Genomic DNA, 22,013 nt, shown 5'->3' with positions numbered 1-22,013 from the left:
TGCCACTCTGCAACGGCTTCCCACATCTCCTCCTTTTTGTTTTAATAAAATGAGGCTGGTCTAGGCCTGTGCAATTATGTCCATCAGCCGTGGCTCCTGTTTTAGGTCGTTCCTCTAATGTCACAGCTTTTCCCGTCATAGGGTAACCCTATCGCCACTGGGCCCTGTGTCTTAGGTTGGTCTGTGCATGAGGAAAGTTGCCCGTCTCTGGATACCGCAGTACTGTGTGACAGTAACTGCTAAATGACCTAGGGCGAACTTATGGCCCACAAAGGTATACTTATCCCGGTCTCAATCATCAGGAGCAGGATCATCTTCGGATTCATCTTGATCTTTCACGAACCCAAAGTGGATTTTCTTCACCCGGTACCACCGTTCCTCAGCTGAAGGGTTCTGAATCCACGCCGGATCCTTCTCAGCAGTCTGTTTTGCAGGAACACTTCATTACCACCATTCCCCAGCTGAAGAGTTCTGAATCCACGCCGGATCCTTCTCAGCAGTCTGTTTTATGGGAACCTTTATTACCACCGTTCCCCAGCTGAAGAGTTCTGAATCCATGCTGGATCCTTCTCAGCAGTCTGTTTTACGGGAACCTTTATTACCACCGTTCCCCAGCTGAAGAGTTCTGAATCCATGCTGGATCCTTCTCAACAGTCTGTTTTACGGGAACCTTTATTAACCGCTCCTTCCCCGTGATGCAGTTCTGAATCCTCCCTGTAGCAGGGGGTCTTCGCTCGTGCCTGAAGATGTTTCTTTTTCCGGGTTTTCGGCACCACTTCTTGCGCGCGCTCGACTGGCCAGGAAGAACGACGCTGCAACAGGATCCTTCTGCACACGTTTATTGGGAGAGCTTGATTGTAGAGGCGAAAGACCCTGAGCCCAGAACTGGCGCTGCTTACATAGGCCTAGGAGAGGCCTATCTGATTGGTTAACTTGTCTTGGCAAAAGAACCTTCACTGCCTATGTATGTGTGGTGGCCAGCAGTAGCCAACTGCCACTCTGCAACTGCCACTCTGCAACGGCTTCCCACACTAATGTCTGATAAAGTAGACATTTTTTCATTTTTTATTTTGTACTTATGTGTATTTGCTTCCATGCATTTCTGTTCATCACAAGCCAGGGCCCATACAAGCAAGAACAGGGTATCAGACACTTTGCAACTAAACTCACAAATTGTGAGATATCATGTAATTATTAGAAATTGAACATAAACTGAACCCATTTCCCCAGCCCTCCACTGAGTCCTTTGGAGAATCCACAGCTGCCCTGAGCAGGATGTTAGACACACACCCTCCCTGTACCTTCATTATCCTACCATTTCTCTACCAACCATCACAGACCTGATGATCTGGAACCAGAAAGGTTAGATTCCTTGCCCACTGAGTATTCTCAGGCACTCCCTGCTGCCCTGAGCAGCCTGCTATCCTTGACAGACCTCCATTCTCCCACCAACTCTCTGTCCATCTTCATCAGACTTGATGATCCAGAACATTAGAGCCAACAGATATCCCATCAGAGCCCTTCCACATCAGAATTATCGAGGATAGGCCCCTACTCAATACCTATTACAACAGGAACAGAGAATAAGGGTAAAGACCCCCAAAAGAAGAAAAACAACAAAAGTCAGAGTAGTATGACACCATTTTATAAAGATGATAGAGACTTTTAAAAATGAATTAAATAAATTCCTCAAATAAATACAAGAAAATACAGTCAAACATGCAAAGGCTTTTAAAGAGGGGGGAAAAAGTCCCTTAAAGAAGTATAGGAAAAATACAATCAAAAAGGTGAAGGAAATAAATAAAACTGATCAAGACCTGAAAATGGAAATAGAAGTAATAAAGAAAACACAGTGAGGGAATCCTGAAGATGGAAAACCTAAGGAAGAGAACATGAACAACAGATACAAGCATTATCAATAGAATAAAAGAGATAGAAGAGAAAAACTCAAGTGTAGAAGATACCATAAAAGATTTTGACACATTGTTCAAAGAAAAGACAAATGGTACAAAGTTCCTAACCCAAAACATGCAGGAAATTTGAAACACAATGAAAAGACCTGGAGGGTATCATCCTGAGTGAGGTAACCCAATCACAAAGGAACTCACACAATATGTACTCACTGATAAGTGGATATTAGCCCAAAAATTCGGATACCCAAGATATAAGATAATATTTGCTAAACGCATGAAACTCAAGAAGAACGAAGACCAAAGTGTGGGCACTGCCCCTTCTTAGAATTGGGAACAAAACACCCATGGAAGGAGTTACAGAGACAAAGTTTGGAGCTGAGACAAAAGGATGGACCATCTAGAGCCTGCCATATCCAGGGTTCCACCCCATAATCAGCTTCCAAATGCTGACGCCATTGCATATACTAGCAAGATTTTGCTGAAAGGACCCAGATATAGCTGTCTCTTGTGAGACTATGCTGGGGCCTAGCAAACACAGAAGTGGATGCTCACAGTCAGCTATTGGATGGATCATAGGGCCCCCAATGGAGAAGCTAGAGAAAGTACCCAAGGAGCTAAAGGGATCTGCAACCCTATAGTTAGAACAACATTATAAACTAACCAATACCCCGGAGCTCTTTACTCTAGCTGCATATGTATCAAAAGATGGCCTAGTCAGCCATCACTGGAAAGAGAGGCCCATTGGACTTGCAAACTTTATATGCCCCAGTACAGGGGAACGCCAGGGCCAAAAAGTGGGAGTGGGTGGGTAGGGGAGTGGGTGGGATGGTATGGGGGACTTTTGGGATAGCATTGAAAATGTAAATGAGGAAAATACCTAATAAAAAAGTATATATATATATATATATATATAAAGAAAAGACCTAACATAAGGATAATAGGAATAGAAGAATATGAAGTCTCAGCTCCAGGCCCAGAAAATATTTTCAACAAAATCATAGGAGAAAACTTTCCCAACCTAAATAAAGAGATGCATATAAACATTCAAGAAGCTTGCAGAACACTGACTAGTTTGAACCAGAAAAAAAATCTTCCTGACAAGTAATAATCCAAACACAGAACCTACAGAATGAAGAAAGAATTGTAAAAGCAGCAAGGTAAAAAGTCCAGGTAACATACAAAGGCAGATCTATGAGAATTAGACTTGACTTCTCAACAAAGACTCTAAAATCTAGAAGAACCTAGATATATATCTTGCAACCTCTAAAAAACCACAGATGTCAACCTAGACTACTATTCCCAGCAAAACCCTCAAACACCATAGATGGAGAAAATGAAATATTTGAAGACAAATTCTAATTTAAACAATATCTATCCTTAAATCCAGCCCTGCAAAAAAAAAGATAGAAAAAAAGAAATTACTAGAAGGAAAATTCCACCCCAAGGAAGATAACTACATAGAAGATGAATTAATAACATCAAAATAGCATGAATTAAAATTCACTAGTCATTAATCTCTCTAAACATCAATGGACTCAATTCACCAATAAAAAGACATGGGATAACAGAATGGATTAAAAACAAGATTCATCATTCTGCTGCATACAAAAATACACACCTCAACAATAAAGATAGGCATTACCTCAAAGTAAAGGCAGGGAAAGAGTCTTCCTAGAAAACGAAGCCAAGAAGCAAGCTAGAGCAGCCATTCTAATATATAATAAAATAGACCTTCAACCAAAATTAATCAAAAGAGACAGGGGAGGGCATTTCATTCTCATCAAAGGAAAAATCTACAAAGATGATATCACAATTCTGAATATCTATGCCTGAAATGCAAGGGCAGCCACATTTGTAAGAGGAATGTTGCTAAAGCTTAAATTCAACATTGAACCCCACACATGGTAGTGGGACACCTCAATACTCCACTCTCACCATCAACAGGTCATCCAGACAAAAACTATCAGAGAAATAATGGAACAAACAGAGTTGATTAATCAAATGAACCTAAGAGATATCTACAGAATATTTCACCTAAACACAAAAGAATATACCCTCTTCTCAGCATCTCATGAATTCTCCTATAAAATTGACCACATAGTCACAAAGCAAGCCTCAACAGAAACATATAATTTAAATTACATTTTGTATCATATCACAACACTATGAATTAAAGCTGAACTTCAAAAGCAAGAGGAACATCAGAAAGCCTACACACTCCTGGGAATTAGACAACCGTCTACTCAAAGATATCTGGGTTAGGAAAGAAATTAAAGACTTCCTAGAATTCAGTGAAATGAAGCTACAACATAATCAAATTTATGCTACACAATGAATGCAGTGCACTAGATGCCTCAATAAAGAAATTAGAAAGGTCTCAATTCACCAAATTAAAACTATATCTGAAAGCTCTTCAAAAAAAAAAAAAAAAAGCAAACACATCAAAGAGAAATAGATGGTGTGAAATAATCAAAATCAGAGCTAAAATCAATCATTTAGAATCAAAGAAAACAACATAAAGAATCAACAAAACCAAGTGTTGGTTCTTTGAGAAAATTAGCAAGATAGACAAACCCTTAGTCAAACTAACTAAACGGCAGAGAGACCATATGCAAATAAACAAAATCAGAAATGAAAAAGGAGACATAACAACATACAATGAGAAAACTCAAAGAATCATTAGCTCTTACTTTAAAAGCCTGTACTCTACAAAATTGGAAAAATCTTAATGATACGGATGATTTTCTAGACAGACATCACTTACCAAAGTTAAGATCAAGTAAACTATTTAAACAGTCTTATAACCCCTATAGAAATAGAAACAGTCATTAAAAGTCTCCCAACCAAATAAAAGGGGTGTGTGGGGGGGAGACAGATAGACTTAGCACAGAATTTTACCAGACTTTCAAAGAAGAGTTGATATCAACACTCCTCAAATGACTCCACAAAATAGAAACAGAAGGACCATTGCCAAACTCATTCTATGAGGCAACAGTCACCCTGATACCTAAACCACAGAAAGATTCAGCAAAGAGAATTTTTGACAAATTTCTCTTATAAACATTGAAATTTTGACCAAAAATGTGTCCTATCCATAAGAAGTGAACACACAATCCGCCAGGAGACAGCTGGTCTCCCAGGAGTACTAACATACCTGTGAGCACAAGCAGGACCGCCACTTCTGCTCCGAGGAACCCGCCTGGTGCCTCCAGGACATAGGAACCAAGGAGCAACCTGGAACAGGATCCTTCCGGTTTCCATCTGTGCTAGGAGCTGACCCTGTGCCACAGACCTCCATATCTGAGTCCCACCAGGAGACAGCTGGACATCCAAGAGTGTTGGAACAATTGAGAGCTCAGGTGAAACCACCACTTCTACTCATAATCCTAGCCCAAGAGGGACCAGCCCAGAGCCATCAGGACACAGAAACCAAGGAGCATTCAGAGATAGGATCCTTCCAGTTTCTGTCTAAGTCCCAGAGCTGACCCTATGCTACAGATCCCCATACCCAAATAGCTCCCAGAGAGAACTGGTCTCTCAGGAGTGCAGACACACAAGCTTGCAGGAGGGACAAGCCACAATCAGAGATAGCAAGACCAGCTAACACCAGAGATAACCAGAAGGTGAGAGGCAAGGGCAAAGACATAAGCAACAGAAACCAAGGCTACTTGGCATCATCAGAACCCAGTTCTCCAACAACAGCAAGCCCTGGATACCCCAACACAATGGAAGATCAAGACTCTCATTTAAAATCATACCTCATGATGATAATAGAGGATTTTAAAAAGGATATAAATGACTCCCTTAAAGAAATACAGGAGAACACAGATAAAAAGATAGAAGCCCTTAAAGAGGAAACACAAAAAAAATCCCTTAAAGAATAACAAGAAAACACAAGCAAACAGGTGAGGGAATTGAACAAAACAATCTAGGACATAAAAAATGGAAATAGAATCAATAAAGAAATCTGAAAGGGAGACAACCCTGGATATAAAAAACAAACCTAGAAAAGTGATCAGGAGTCTGACAGAATACAAGAGATAGAAGAGAGAATCTCAGGTGCAGAAGATACCATAGAAAACATTAAGACAACAGTCAAAGAAAATACATAATGGGCTGGAGCATCTGCGGGAGACATCTTGGTTCCCGGACTCTACTGAGACTAGTCTGCACAGGCGAGAGTGTGGACTACAGAAGCTAACAGCTTCTGGGACAGGCAGGAGCCACAGAGATTCTGAGGCAGCCCCCTTTTCAGGCTCCAGACATCCGGGTACCTTCCCTGCCAGAGGATAGGTGTCTGCCGGGTCTAGGAGGGCGGCCGGGAGGGCTTTGCCTGAGCATCTGTGGGAGACATCTTGGTTCCCAGACTCCACCAAGACTAGTCTGCACAGGTGAGAGTGCAGACTACAGAAGCTAACAGCTTCTGGGACAGGTCCTGTTTTGGGCCTTCATCTTCTGCCAGGAGACAAGTCAGAATGCCAGATATCTGTGCACCTCCACTGAAAGAGGAAAGCCTGCTTGCAGAGAGTGCTCTGACCACTGAAACTCAGGAGAGAACTAGTCTCCCAGGTATGCTGTTAGAGAATAACAGAATCACTAGAGGAACAAGGTCTAACAAGAGAAAACTATAACAACTGAATCCAGAGATTACCAGATGGCCAAAGGCAGACTTAAGAATCTTACTAACAGAAACCAAGACCACTCACCATCATCAGAACCCAGCACTCCCACCTCGGCCAGTCCAGGGTAGCCCAAAACACCTGAAAACCTAGATCCGGATTTAAAGGCATATCTCATGATGATGGTAGAAGACATCAAGAAGGACTTTAATAATTCACTTAAGGAAGTAAAGGAGAACACTGTGAAAGAGTTGCAAGTCTTTAAAGAAAAACAGGAAAACACATCCAAACAGGTGATGGAAATGAACAAAACCATACTGGACCTAAAAGGAAAGTAGACAAAATAAAGAAAACACAAAGTGAGGCAACACTGGAGATAGAAACCCTAGGAAAGAAATCTGGAAACATATATGTGAGCATCAGCAACAGAATACAAGAGATGGAAGAGAGAATCTCAGGTACAGAAGATTCCATAGAGAACATCAGCACAAAAATCAAAGAAAATTCAAAATGCAAAAATATCTTAACTCAAAACATCCAGAAAATCCAGGACACAATGAGAAGACCAAACCTACAAATAATAGGAGTTGATGAGAATGAAGATTTTCAACTCAAAGGACCGGCAAATATCTTCAACAAAATTATAGAAGAAAACTTCCCAAACCTAAAGAAAGAGATGCCCATGAACATACAAGAAGCCTACAGAACTCCAAATAGACTGGACCAGAAAAGAAATTCCTCCCGACACATAATAATCATAACAACAAATGCACTAAATAAAGATAGAATATTAAAAGCAGTAAGGGAAAAAGGTCAAGTAACATATAAAGGCAGGCCTATCAGAATTACACCAGATTTTTCACCAGAGACTATGAAAGCCAGAAGATCCTGGACAGATGTTATACAGACACTAAGAGAACACAAATGCCAGCCCAGGCTACTATACCCAGTCAAACTTTCAATTACCGTAGATGGAGAAACCAAAGTATTCCATGACAAAACCAAATTCACACATTATCTTTCCACGAATCCAGCCCTTCAAAGGATAATAACAAAAAAAAAAAAAAAAAAACAAGGACTGAAAACACGTCCTAGAAAAAGCAAGAAAGTAATCCTTCGACAAACCTAAAAGAAGTCAGCCACAAGAACAGAATGCCAACTTTAACAACAAAAATAATAGGAAGTAACATTTACTTTTCCTTAATATCTCTCTAGGTTTGGGAAGTTTTCTTCTATAATTTTGTTGAAGATATTTGCTGGCCCTTAAAGTTGAAAATCTTCATTCTCATCTAATCCTATTATCCGTAGGTTTGGTCTTCTCATTGTGTTCTGGATTTCCTGGAGCTTTTGAGTTAGGATCTTTTTGCATTTTGAATTTTCGTTGATTGTGGTGCTGATATTCTCTATGGAATCTTCTGCACCTGAGATTCTCTCTTCCATCTCTTGTATTCTGTTGCTGATGCTCACATCTATGGTTCCAGATTTCTTTCCTATCAATGGACTCAACTCCCCAATAAAAAGACACAGACTAACAGAATGGCTACAGAAACAGGACCGAACATTTTGTTGCTTACAGGAAACACATCTCAGGGAAAAAGACAAACACTACCTCAGAATGAAATGCTGGAAAACAATTTTCCAAGCAAATGGTATGAAGAAACAAGCTGGAGTAGCCATTCTAATATCTAATAAAATCGACTTCCAACCCAAGGTCATCAAAAAAGAAAAGGAGGGGCACTTCATACTCATCTAAGGTAAAATCTTCCAAGAGGAACTCTCAATTCTGAATATCTATGCTCCAAATACAAGGGCAGCCACATTCATTAAAGAAACTTTAGTAAATCTCAAAGCACACATTGCACCTCACACAATAATAGTGGTAGACTTTAACACACCACTTTCACCAATGGACAGATCATGGAAACAGAAACTAAACAGGGACACAGTGAAACTAACAGAAGTTATGAAACAAATGGATCTAACAGATATCTACAGAACATTCTATCCTAAAACAAAAGAATATACCTTCTTCTCATCACCTCATGGTACCTTCTCCAAAATTGACCATATAAATGGTCACAAAACAGGCCTCAACAGACAAAAAAATATTGAAATTGCCCCATGCATCCAATCAGACCACCATGGACTAAGGCTGATCTTCAATCACAACATAAATAATGGAAAGCCAATATTCACGTGGAAACTGAACAACACTCTTCTCAATGAAACCTTGGTCAAGGAAGGAATAAAGAAAGAAATTAAGAACTTTTTATAGTTTAATGAAAATGAAGCCACAACATACCCAAACTTATGGGACACAATGAAAGCATTTCTAAGAGAAAAACTCATAGCTCTGAGTGCCTCCAAAAAGAAACTAGAGAGAGCACACACTAGCAGCTTGACAACACACCTAAAAGCTCTAGAACAAAAGAAAGCAAATTCACCCAAGAGGAGTAGACGGCAGGAAATAATCAAACTCAGGGGCGAAATCAATCAAGTGGAAACAAGAAGAACTATTCAAACAATCAACCAAACAAGGAGCTGGTTCTTTGAGAAAATCAACAAGATAGATAAACCCGTAGCCAGACTCACTAGAAGGCACAGGGACAGCATCCTAATTAACAAAATCAGAAATGAAAAGGGAGACATAACAACAGATCCTGAAGAAATCCAAAACACCATCAGATCCTTCTAGAAAAGGCTATTCTCAACAAAACTGAAGAACCCAGATGAAAGGGACAAGTTTCTACACAGATACCGTGTACCAAAGTTAAATTAGGATCAGGTTAATGATCTAAACAGTCCTATATCCCCTAAAGAAATAGAAGCAGTCATTAATAATCTCCCAACCAAAAAAAGCCCAGGACCAGATGGGTTTAGTGCAGAGTTCTATCAGATGTTCAAAGAAGATCTAATCCCAGTTCTTCACAAACTATTCCTCAAAATAGAAGCAGAAGGTACTCTACCCAACTCATTCTATGAAGCCACAATTACTCTGATACCTAAACCACACAAAGACCCAAGAAATATAGAGAACTTCAGACCAATTTCCCTTATGAATATCGATGCAAAAATACTCAATAAAGTTCTCGCTAACCAAATCCAAGAACACATCAAAACAATCATCCATCCTGACCAAGTCGGTTTCATTCCAGGGATGCAGGGATGGTTTAATATATTGAAATCCATCAACATAATCCACTATATAAACAAACTCAAAGGCAAAACCCACATGATCATCTCGTTAGATGCGGAGAATGCATTTGACAAAATCCAACACCCACTCACGATAAAAGTCTTGGAAAGATCAGGAATTCAAGGCCCATACCTAAATATGATAAAAAGCAACCTATAGAAAACCAGTTGCCAACATCAAAGTAAATGGTGAGAAGCTGGAAGCAATCCCACTAAAATCAGGCACTAGACAAGGCTGCCCACTTTCTCCCTACCTATTCCACATTGTACTTGAAGTTCTAGCCAGAGCAATTCGACAACAAAAGAAGGTCAAGGGGATGGAAATTGGAAAGGAGGAAGTCAAAATTTCACTTTTTGCAGATAATATGATAGTATATATAAGTGATCCTAAAAATTCCTCCAGAGAACTCCTGAATCTGATAAAAGCCTTCAATGAAGTAGCTGGATATGAAATTAACTCAGACAAGTCAATCGCCTTTCTCTACATAAAGGATAAACAGGCTGAGAAAGAATTAGAGAAACAACACACTTCTCAATAGTCACAAATAATATAAAATACCTTGGCGTGACTCTAACTAAGGAAGTAAAAGATCTGTATGATAAGAACTTCAAGTCTCTCAAGAAAGAAATTAAAGAAGATCTCAGAAGATGGAAAGATCTTCCATGCTCATGGATTGGCAGGATCAATAGAGTAAAAAATGGCTATCCTGCCAAAAGTAATCTACAGATTCAATGCAATCCCCATCATTGCCAACTCAATTCTTCAATGAATTAGACAGGGCAATCTGCAAATTCATCTGGATTACCAAAAAACCTAGGATAGCAAAAACTCTGATCAAGGATAAAAAAACTCTGGTGGAATCACCATGCCTGACATAAAACTTTAATACAGAGCAATTGTGATTTTAAAAAAATGCATGGTACTGGTATAGCGACAGACAACTTGACTAGTGGAATAGAATTGAAGACCCAGAAATGAACCCACACACCTATGGTCACTTGATCTTTGACAAGGGAGCAAAAACCATCCAGTGGAAAAAAGTCAGCATCTTCAACAAATGGTGCTGGCACAACTTGTGGTTATCATGTAGAAGAATGCGAATTGATCCATTCTTATCTCCTTGTACTAAGGTCAAATCTAACTGGATTGAGGAACTCCACATAACACCAGAGACACTGAAGCTTATAGAGGAGAAAGTAGGGGAAAGCCTTGATGATATGGGCACAGGGGAAATATTCCTGACTAGAAGAGCAATGGCTTGTGCTGTAAGATAGAGAGAAGCGACAAATGGGACCTCATAAAATTGCAAAGCTTCTGCAAGGCAAAAGACACTGTCAATAAGACAAAAAGGCCACCAACAGATTGGGAAAGGATCTTTACCTATCCTAAATCAGATAGGGGACTAATATCCAATATATATAAAGAACTCAAGAAGGTGGACTCCAGAAAATCAAATAACCCCATTAAAAAATGGGGCTCAGAGCTGAACAAAGAATTCTCACCTGAGGAATACCAAATGGCTGAGAAGCACCTGAAAAAATGTTTGAAATCCTTTATCATCAGGGAAATGCAAATAAAAACAACCCTGAGATTCTACCTCATACCAGTCAGAATGGCTAATATCAAATATTCAGGTGACAGCAGATGCTGGCGAGGATGTGGAGAAAGAGGAACACTCCTCCATTGTTGGTGGGATTGCAAGCTTTACAACCACTCTGGAAATCAGTCTGGTGGTTCCTCAGAAAATTGGACATAGTACTACTGGAGGATCCCGCAATATCTCTCCTGGGCATATATCCAGAAGATGGTCCAACCGGTAAGAAGGACACATGCTCCACTATGTTCATAGCAGCCTTATATATAATAGCCAGAAGCTGGAAAGAACCCAGGTGCCCCTCAACAGAGGAATGGATACAGAAAATGTGGTACATTTACGCAATGGAGTACTACTCAGCTATTAAAAAGAATGAATTTATGAAATTTCTAGGCAAATGGATGGACCTGGAGGGCATCATCCTGAGTGAGGTAACCCAATCACAAAAGAACTCACACAATATGTACTCAATGATAAGTGGATATTAAACCTGAAACTTAGAATACCCAAGGTATAAGATACAATTTGTGAAACACATGAAAATCAAGAAGAACGAATACCAAAAAAGTGTGGACACTTTGCCCCTTCTTAGAATTGGGAACAAAACACCAATGGAAGGAGTTACAGAGACAAAGTTTAGAGCTGAGACAAAAGGATGGACCATCTAGAGACTGCCATATCCAGGGATCCATCGCATATTTAGCTTCCAAACGCTGACACCATTGCACACACTAGCAAGATTTTGCTGAAAGGAACCAGATATAGCTCTCTCTTGTGAGACTATGCCGGGGCCTAGCAAACACAGAAGTGAATGCTCACAGTCAGCTATTGGATGGATCACAGGGCCCCCAATGGAGGAGCTAGAGAAAGTAACCAAGGAGCTAAAGGGATCTGCAACCCTATAGGTGGAACAACATTATGAACTAACCAGTACCCTCTGGAGCTCATGTTTCTAGATGCATATGTATCAGAAGATGGCCTAGTCAGCCATCAGTGGAAAGAGAGGCCCATTGGTCATGCAAACTTTATATGCCTCAGTACAGGGGAACGCCAGGGCCAAGAAGTGGGAATGGAGGGGTGAGGGAGCCGGTGGGGGAGTGTGTTGCAGACTTTTGGGATAGCATTGGAAATGTAAATGAAATAAATACCTAATTTTAAAAATGCTGATGATAAAAAAAAAGAAAATACATAATGTAAAAAGCTCCTAACACAAAATACCCAGGAAATCCAGGACACAATGAGAAGACCAAATTTAAGGATAATAGGTATAGATGACAGTGAAAACACTGAACTTAAAAGGGCCAGAAAGTATCTATGTTCCTATCCAAAGGATAGATGGGGACAAAAAGAGAACAGAGAGTGAATGAAAGGCCATCCAGAGACTACCCCACCTAGGAATCCATCCAATCTGCAAACAACAAAACCCCACACTACTGCTGATGTGAAGAAATGCCTGCCAGGAGTTTGGTATGGCTGTTCCCTTAGAGGTTCTATCAGCACCTGACCAATATGGATGCAGATACTCAGTCAACCATCAGGCTGAGTTCGGGGACCACAATGGAAGAGCTAGGAGAAGGACTGAAGGAGCTTAAGAAGATTATAACCCCATAGGAAGAACAATATCAACTAATTGGACTACCCAGAGCTCCCAGGTACTAAACCACCAACCAAAGAGTACACACGGAGAAACTCCCTAGCTCCAGCTGCCTATGTAGCAGAGGATGGCATTATCTGGCATCAATGAGAGGGGAGGCCCGTGGTCCTGTGAAGCTTGATGCCCCAGCATAGGGGTATACTAGAGCAGTGAGGAGGGAGTGGATGAGTGAGTAGAGGAGCACCCTCAGAGACAAAGGGGAGGGGGGAGAGGGAGGTAGGATGGGAGGTTTTCTGGAGGGGTAACTGGGAAGGAGGATATAATTTGAAATGTAAATGAATAAAGTGATTAATTTAAAAAGAATAATAAATAAGTGGAGTATTATAAGTAATGAATCACAATGCAGGCAAGCTCAGCAAGGTCACTCTGAGGTAGGGTCCTGCGTCTCAGTTGACCTCAGATTCCATTTAGTTCGCAGTTCTCAGTTGTCAGGTTCCATTCTCTTCTCCTTCCCTGCAATATAACCTGTGTTCTTAGACTCACCTGGATTCAAGGCTAGGGAGGAAGGTCTCTCTCAATCTCTACAAGATCAAAGTTTTTCCTGATGCCAGAGGATGGAGACTGAAGTTGTGTTTTATACAGGACAGCAAGAAGGAGTCAAGTGTTTGTCCCCTATAGAGACTTAAGACCTCAAAAGAGACTTTCTGTGCTGTCCAGGTTAAGACTGCTCAGCCAAAGGGTAATCAGAGGAGGCAGTTGCAGCTAACTATATTTGCTCATTACCCACAGTCTCTTCTGCTTAAATCATCCTATTGCCACGTGATTTCCCAGTGGGGCACTGGGCCTGGAAAGGGAAGAGATTTATCCAGTTTGTTCCCAATAGAGCAGTTTATAATCCATTAAAATTTTTTTATTCATCCTTCTCCATAGACATCTGATCTTCTAGCATATTCTCTACCTATTGTTGTATTCTGACCACTCTGACCCTTCTTTGTGTAATGAAATTAGGAGAATCAATAATCAACATCCAAGTGTTAAATCTAGGATTTTTTAAATATTCTTTTCTCATACAATATATTCTAACAGCAATTTCCCCTCCATCCATTCAACCTAGTTCTGTACCCATTCCTATCTTTCTGCCCAGATCCAACCTCCAACATTCTCCAGTAAAGAACAGGCCTCCTAGGGACATCACCCAAACACAGCACAAGATATAATAAGATCAAGCACAAACCCTCATAGTAAGTCTGGGTGAGGTAACCCAGTAGAAGAAAAGAGCACACAGAAACACAAAAAGAGTCAGAGACAAGCCCACATCCACTGTCAGCAATTCCACAAAACCCCCAAGCCAACAAGATAGATATTGTTTAAATTTGACTTTATCGTGGAATGTCTTTTTTTTTCCATCTATGATTATCAAATGTTTTGCTGTGTATAGTAGACTGGTCTGGCCTCTGAGCTCTCAGAGTCTGCAGGAAGTCTGCTTAGGGCCTTCTAGCTTTTCAAGTTTCCATTGAAAAATAGAAAGTAATTCTAATAGATCTGTCTTTATATATTCCTTGACCTTTTCACCTTGAAGTTTTTAATATTCTTCATTCTGTATGTTTCATGTTTTAATTATTGTGTGGTAAGTGGCTTTCATTTTTGGTCCAATCTATTTGTCATTCTGTGTGCTTTTGGTACCCTTATAGGCATCTCCTTCTTTAGGTTAAGACATTTTTCTTCAATGATTGTTGAAAATATTTTCTGGTCATTGGACCTGAAATTCTTCTTCTTCTTCTATTACTACTATTCTTAGTTTTGGTCTTTTCATAGTGTCCTATATTTCCTAAATGTTTTGTGTCAAGACTTTTTTAGATTTAAGGCTTTTCTTGACCAGTATATCTATTTCTTCTATCATATCTACAATGATTCAGATTTTGTCTTCCATTGCTTCAATTCTGTTGGTGCAGCTTGTCTCTGTAGTTCCTCTTTGCTTACTTACATTTTTTCACTTCCAAAATTCCATCAATTTTCTATTTTCTTTACTATTTCAATTTTCAGATCCTGAACATTTTTGTTTCTTTCAAATGTTTGTTTCTTTATTTCTTTGTTCAGTTGATTGATTGGTTGGTGTCCTTGGGTTTCTTTGAGATGTTTATTCATTTCCTCCAAATATAGGTATGTTTCCCCTTGATTTCTTTGTTCACTTCTTCTTTAATGACCTGTATCATCTTCTTAAGGTTTGTTAATGGTATTTTTCTTCTGCTTCAGCTAAGTTGAAACGCTCAGAGTCTGCCATAGTAAGATAGCTGGGCTTTGTTGGTAATGTATCACCTTGACTGTTGTTGATTGTGTTCTTACCCAGGCTTCTGGGTTTATGCTTATTATAGAGCTCGCTATTGTCTGCATTTGTCTTTGTTGACTAGGTGTATTTTTCCCTTGGTTTCTGTTGCCTCTCTAGTCTTTTGGCCAGTGTGGCTTGTGGTGGAGCAGGGGATTTGTGCCTGAGTTTGAGCTAGACTTCTGATGGCCAGTGTCACCTCTGGTTGAGCACAGGATCTCCACCTGGGATGGAAACTGAGATATAGCAAGAAGCAGGGGTGAGAGATTGGAGATATGATGGGGTTACTGAGAGAGGAGGGTGGTCTATAGATGAGCAGATTATGTGAACTTCTGGTGACCAGTATGTCCTCTGGTCAGAGAAGGAGATTTCTGCCCAAGTTGAGAACTAAGACATTGTGACAAGCAATTAAGGGGAAATCGGGGATAGGGCACGGGGCACCAAGAGAGTGGGGTAAGCTCACATGGTAGGGGCCTGCCTGGACTTCTAGAAGCCAGCCGATTCTATGATCAAATTTGGGTTTCTGCCTGGGACACTCTGATGGGACTCAGTGAGGTGGAGGAGGAGGGGGGGGGAGAATTAGAGATAGTGATGAGGGGTAACAAGAGAGTGGAGAAGGTCTATGGGTAGGCAGACTATCTAGAGTTCTGGTGGCCAGTGTTGTCTCTGGTCCAATAGGGGACTCAGCCTGAGTTGGGATCTGAGACATAATGATGAGGAGAGTCTATTAAATATTCTTTAAGAATTGCACTCTTTATTATTATGTAGAGACCTCATTTGTTTTTATTTATTTATTTATGTGGATATTTGACAATTTATATGTGTACATCTGTGCCAATGTCTGCAGAGTGCTGAAGGGGGCGTCAATCCCATTTGAACCAACTACAGGTTACTACTGAGAACTGTGTCATAGATACTGAGAGTGAAATTCTGGTTTTCTGCAAGAGTAGCAAGTGTCCTTAACTGCTGAGCTTTCCTTCCAGTCCTAGTAACAACATTTTTTTTATTATTTATATCATATATATACTTTTGATTTAAAGTCTAATTTATTAGACTCTAGAGCTAGTTGGATGGTTAACAGCAATTGGTGCTCTAGCAGAGGATCCACATTTAATTTCTAATACTCACAAGGTGTTTTACAATTCATGACTTCAGTCCCAGAGGATTCATTCTTCTGCCCTTTGTGGGCACCCAGCACAGAAATGCATGCAGGCAGATACTCATAAGTACAAAATGAATAATGAGAAAAAAAGTCAACTTTATCATACATTAGAATTTCTAGGCTAACTTGAATTAGTCTGTCACCCATTGTTTGATAGAATGACTTCCATCCTTTAATTCTCAGCCTGTAGGTATCTGTATGTGTGTGCTATTTTGAAAAAGTATACTAGGATCTAGGGTGTAGTTTCATGTTATATGTTCTTTGATTATTTTTTGAATTTGTGAGTGTGGGTGGGTAGGTAGATAGATGCTCATGCCAGGACCCCATTTTGAAGTCAGAGGACAACTTTTGGATTCAGTTGTCTCCTTATACTACCTAGGTCCCTAGGATCAAACTAAGTTCATCAGACTTAGCAGCAGATACTTTTGCCTTTAGCTAATCTGAGTTTCTTGATCAATGAGTTTAGGCCACTTACATTTAAGGTTATTTAGAGATGCTTACTAATTCTGGTTATTTGCCAGATCTTGTTTTGTGTAGTTCGTCTACTATCTATTCTTTGCTATCAAAAAGCAGTATCAGTATCAGATTTTTCTGGTTTACTATGGTAACATAATAGACTCTCTCCCACTTCCGCATTTATGTATTTTTCTCAAGAAATTTAATTTTACTTTGTTCCTGTAATTTATATGTCTTTCTTTCACCACTGCACATAGTTTTTCATTTAGTATTTTCTGCATTTAGTATTGGTGGTCATAAACTCTCTTGTCTTGTGCTTAAAATGTTCTTATACCTCAAAAGATTTTAAATATAACTTTGTTGGATGCGGCACTCTTAGTTGTCTACTATCAATACTTGAAATACATCATTTATATATACCTGTATTTTAGCATTGTCAAGAGGTCTTCTGACTCTTCTACCTTTACAAGAGAGACACCATTTCCCCCTCTACAGCTTTTAAAACTAAATTTAATACTTGCTATTGTCATACATGAATACACCATTTTTACACTGAATCTTCCCAATGCTTATCCTCTCTGTCTGGACCTCTTTCTGCTTTCCCTATAGTTTATTGGCACAGTATACTATCACCTGAGGTGTGAGTTACTTTTATCACCTACGATAGGCCATCCTTTTTGCCAGCAAACTTTTGAAGTCTTGTTCTGAAATTTTCTCCTCTTCTGTGTTATAGTCAGTATGAAAACTTTTCATTGAGTACCCTAAATCTTTCAATGTTTCAGTTCCCAGATCCATTTATAGAGAAGTCAGTACTGTCAGAGCAATGACTCCAAAGTATAAAATATATAGAAGTACACTAAAGGTTAATTAAATCATACTCAATATCACCAATGACAACAAAATAGAAAATGGTAAATATACTTGGTGTAAATTCAATTTAGGGTAAAGGTAGAAGTTGTAAAAGAACTAGATAAAGCAAGGAGTCAGATAAACAAAATAATCAAGGATAAGTAAAAGAAGGAAAGCAGATGACCAGGAACAAAATGAAGTTTTTGCTTCTCCTACTTCCACAGAAAAATCATATGCTGGATGTCTGTCTGATTTGGTTTATTATTTTACAGTTCTCCACCTTGAGGTCTCTACATTTATCAGTAATTTTACCTTTGTGAATTTCCAAAACTTTTCTTACTGGAGAAGAGTAGTTAGAGAGATCCAAAGACAGGTCCTTATTAAACAGGGAAAATTCTCTGGAAAGGATTACCATAGATAAATATTATCTACATAGGGTACAGTGTACTCATGATGGAGCCCTAGAATGCAGCTAGATCTCCAATTCTGCTCCAAGGGTATCTACCTCACCTAGAAGCCAGGTATCCTTGTAGCACCTAGTCTTTCATGAAAGGCTCCCCCATATGCCTTTTACTTACATGTTTTCATTCAGAGATGATAATTTTAGTGATGTCAAAGAAACTACTGTCATGAAATTTCAACATGTTTATCTGAACAACCACTGAATATTCCAACATCAACTGACATCATAACATAGATGTGGAAATCTCCTGAAATGGATGAGTCCCCTCACTGGTTATACAATAACAAGTGGTTGTTCAGCCCTAGAAACACACTGCCAATACTGAAGGACTCAACAGTTTGCATTTATATTCATTCAAACATTTGTTTGTAACTAAAATGGTTAAAGAGGAGACTATAAATCTTGGGTACAAAGAGATATGGAGGGGGAGGAGAAACGATGTGAATCTCTGTGAAATAAATATTTAATTTTTTAAAAGAAATAGGGTACAATTAATTTAGACTTATATTACACTATAATAATTATGTGTAGAAAGTATTAAGTTTGAGACAGAAGAGAGGTCAAATTTTCAACAATTTTTTCTTCTTTAAAGTAAAAACAAATTTATTTTATCTTATATCCTTGAGTGTTTTGCCTACATATATATATATATATATGCATGCATGTGTGATGTTGGAAACATCAGAAGAGGGTGTCAAATCTCCTTAAAACTGAAGTTATAGACTGTTCTGTGTGAACAGTCTTGTGGGTACTAGAAATGCCACTAATGTACTAGGCAAAAGCTATAAGTGTTGTCAACCCCTAAACTCTGCCTCCAGCACTTAGAATTAAGATTTAAGCTTTCAAACACAGGCTTTCTGGGTGTGTTTTTAGCGGTTTGCACTTAATTACAATTGTTTTGGTGATATTTATTGATTATGACTCATATGTCATAAAAATATCCAAACTTCCTCACATCCTTTCCCTGTGTTTTTATGATGTTAATATATCAAAGAATATAGTATTGTATCACACCCACAGCATTTACAACTGCACCAGGCAAAACACAGAACATTTCTATCAGCGAAATATCACTATTGTTGCCCTTTAAGGCCGCATTAGCCTCTCTCCTTTCCCATAACATAACGCTAAAGAACCACTAGACCATCCATCACTTACTCACTGTAGTTCATTCGGTTTAGTATGTGCTAGCTGATAAATAGTCACCCCAAAAATAGTGGTATGGATTTCAATGAGGTATTTTCTTACAAAGTCTCATGAACTGAGTTTGATTCTAGATCCCTCCTAAAGTTAGAAGGAGATAACTGATTGCCCAAAGTTGTCCTATGATATACTCACATCATACTGCATTATAGCATATACTACCTAAGAACACAAAAACACATGCACAATAATAATGACAATGATGGAGATAAAGTAAAATATCAATAAAGTCAACAACAATGTTGGTAGACTGAATCCATAGACTCTCAAGTTGTAAAGTTTAGGAACATAACAATAAAGCATTATACATCTCAAATTGTTACACTTGAATGTACTCATATAAGAGAGTGATCACACTGCAGTTTTGTTAGAAGCCATCTAGGAAGGGCTAGGGAATGCAAGTGAATGTTCTGGAGAAGGCCTACTGGTTTGCATGGCTGCAATGGGTGAGCATTAAGACTGCAGGGTCCTTACACACTTCATCCCAGGATTCCTTGTTGTTGCTGATATGGCTTTCCTGTCATTATTACATAGCTTAATAATTCCTAGGTATTATCTCACCCTATTAATTTCCTACAAAAATCAACATAAAGATATACTCTTATATAGTAAAGTAAGTAGAATAATTGGTGATTTCATAGTTCCTGTTAATGAATTTTATAGAATTCAAAACTTATGCAAGTAATTTCATGCCCTCTATAAAATGAAAGCTGGAAATAGAGGTCTGTAAATTCACACAAGGGTCCACATTTAATTATATGGTAGCAAAGCAAACCAAAAATATATTTTATATGCAATATATGTCACATATGAGGAAATTATTTTCAAATGTTGCTGACCCAAACACATTGAGTCCTGTGTTTGGAATAACTCTGGGAAGCCAGGACGACTATAGAGGAGACCTTTTTGCATAATAGACAGAACAAGTATCTTAGTAATGTGACTTCCTAATATAATGTAGACAGCAGAAATGAGAGTAATAGAAATGCCAGGCAATATGTGTTTACATTTATAAGGTATATTTTATTTTTATTTGTGCACATGTGTATATTTTAGGCACCCACTAATATGAAGGGACAGCAATCCTATAGGAAGACCAAGAGTCAACTGACCTGGGCCTCTGGGAGCTCCCAGAGACTGAGTAGATAGTTTAGGTATCTTGAAAGTTGAGAAAGGGTGATGCATCCCTTGAATCTGAATTCTCAGGCAGTTATGAACTGTCCAAATATGTCCTTTGGAAGTAAATTTTGCTCTGGAGAGCAGCATTTACTCTTCCTACCTTTGAACACGTTCTCCAAACCTTCCAAAAATATTCATAGGTATCTTATCCCTTTATGGTCTGAAGACAGAGTCCCAATCTCTGGCTCTGCAGCTTCACAGTCTGCAACAATGGAAACTTCAGCCAGTCCAACAATACACTTTACAGTTTTCCTTCTAATAGTCTTTCCACAGCTTTCTTCACATCTTTATTCCTTAGACTATAAATAAAGGGGTTCAGCATCGGGGTGACCACAGTATACATCACAGAGGCTCTTGCAGCAGAGTGAGAGCTTTGGATCACAACAGAACTGACATACACTCCAAGGCCTGTACTATAAAATAAGGAGACAATGGAAAGGTGAGAGACACATGTAGAAAATGCCTTGTACTTCCCTTGAACTGAGGAGATAGAACATATGGAGGACACTATCTTGAAATAAGAGTAAAGGATACTACTGAAGGAAATGACTGCCAATAGAACAGGTACAAGATTCATTATGAGTTGGCTTGAAAAGCTGTCTGAACATGTGAGTTGAGACAGCTGGTTAAGCTCACAGAAGAAGTGGGGAATTTTTACATCTCCACAAAAGGTCAACTGTAGCACAATTGAGCTCTGTAAGAAGGCATGTAGGATGCTAACAACCCAGGACAGCAGAACCATCAGTATACAGAGCTGTTGGTTAACAATGACTGTGTAATATAATGGGTGACAGATAGCCACATATCGGTCATAGGCCATCACAGCCAGGAGAAAGTTGTCCAATTCTGCAAAAACCAAGAAGACAGACATCTGGCTAATACAGTCTGCATATGTAATGGCCTTGCTTTGAGTCTGTATATTTACCAGCATCTTTGGGACAGTGGTGGAGGTAAAACAGATGTCCACAAAGGACAGGTTAGCAAGGAAGAAGTACATGGGTGTGTGCAGGTGAGACTGTGTGATGATGACCATGATGATAAGCAGGTTCCCAAGCACTGTTACCAGGTACATGGAAAGGAACAGTACAAAAATGAGGAATTGAAGGTGTGGGTTTTCTGAAAATCCAAGAAGAAAAAAACTTGGAATTCTTCTTGTGCTGTTGCCTGATTCCATCAGTCACATGTGTCTATGAGACAAGATAAAGACAAGATAGCATGACTATTCTCACATTGATGTAGATTATATGCTAAATTTTATGTTTTCAGCAAATTAACTTCTGAATTATTTCCAAGAAATTGTTCTTCTTATGGAGTCTCTGATGTTAATCTTGATAGACATTCCTTTCACTCTCTGAACCTTTTATTAAAAGTCATGTATTCTACAGTTTTAATGAGAAATTATTATGAATACATAATGTTACTGCTAAATATGATTCAGGCAGTGTTTAGGGAATTTATAGAG

At 39.1% G+C, this 22,013-nt stretch overlaps 1 protein-coding gene across 1 annotated transcript; it reads right to left on the bottom strand.

Moving 5' to 3' along the window:
* Positions 1–20,630: 20,630 nt before the first annotated feature.
* Positions 20,631–21,725, bottom strand: Olfr1354 (olfactory receptor 1354). The gene has a single exon (NM_001199840.1). The coding sequence runs from the start codon at positions 21,723–21,725 to the stop codon at positions 20,793–20,795; it is 933 nt and encodes a 310-aa protein (NP_001186769.1). The 3' UTR covers positions 20,631–20,792.
* Positions 21,726–22,013: the final 288 nt, after the last annotated feature.

Source organism: Mus musculus, chromosome 10 (genome assembly GCF_000001635.26).
Source record: "Mus musculus strain C57BL/6J chromosome 10, GRCm38.p6 C57BL/6J".
NCBI lineage: Eukaryota > Metazoa > Chordata > Mammalia > Rodentia > Muridae > Mus > Mus musculus.
This window is presented reverse-complemented; position numbering and strand designations above follow the sequence as displayed.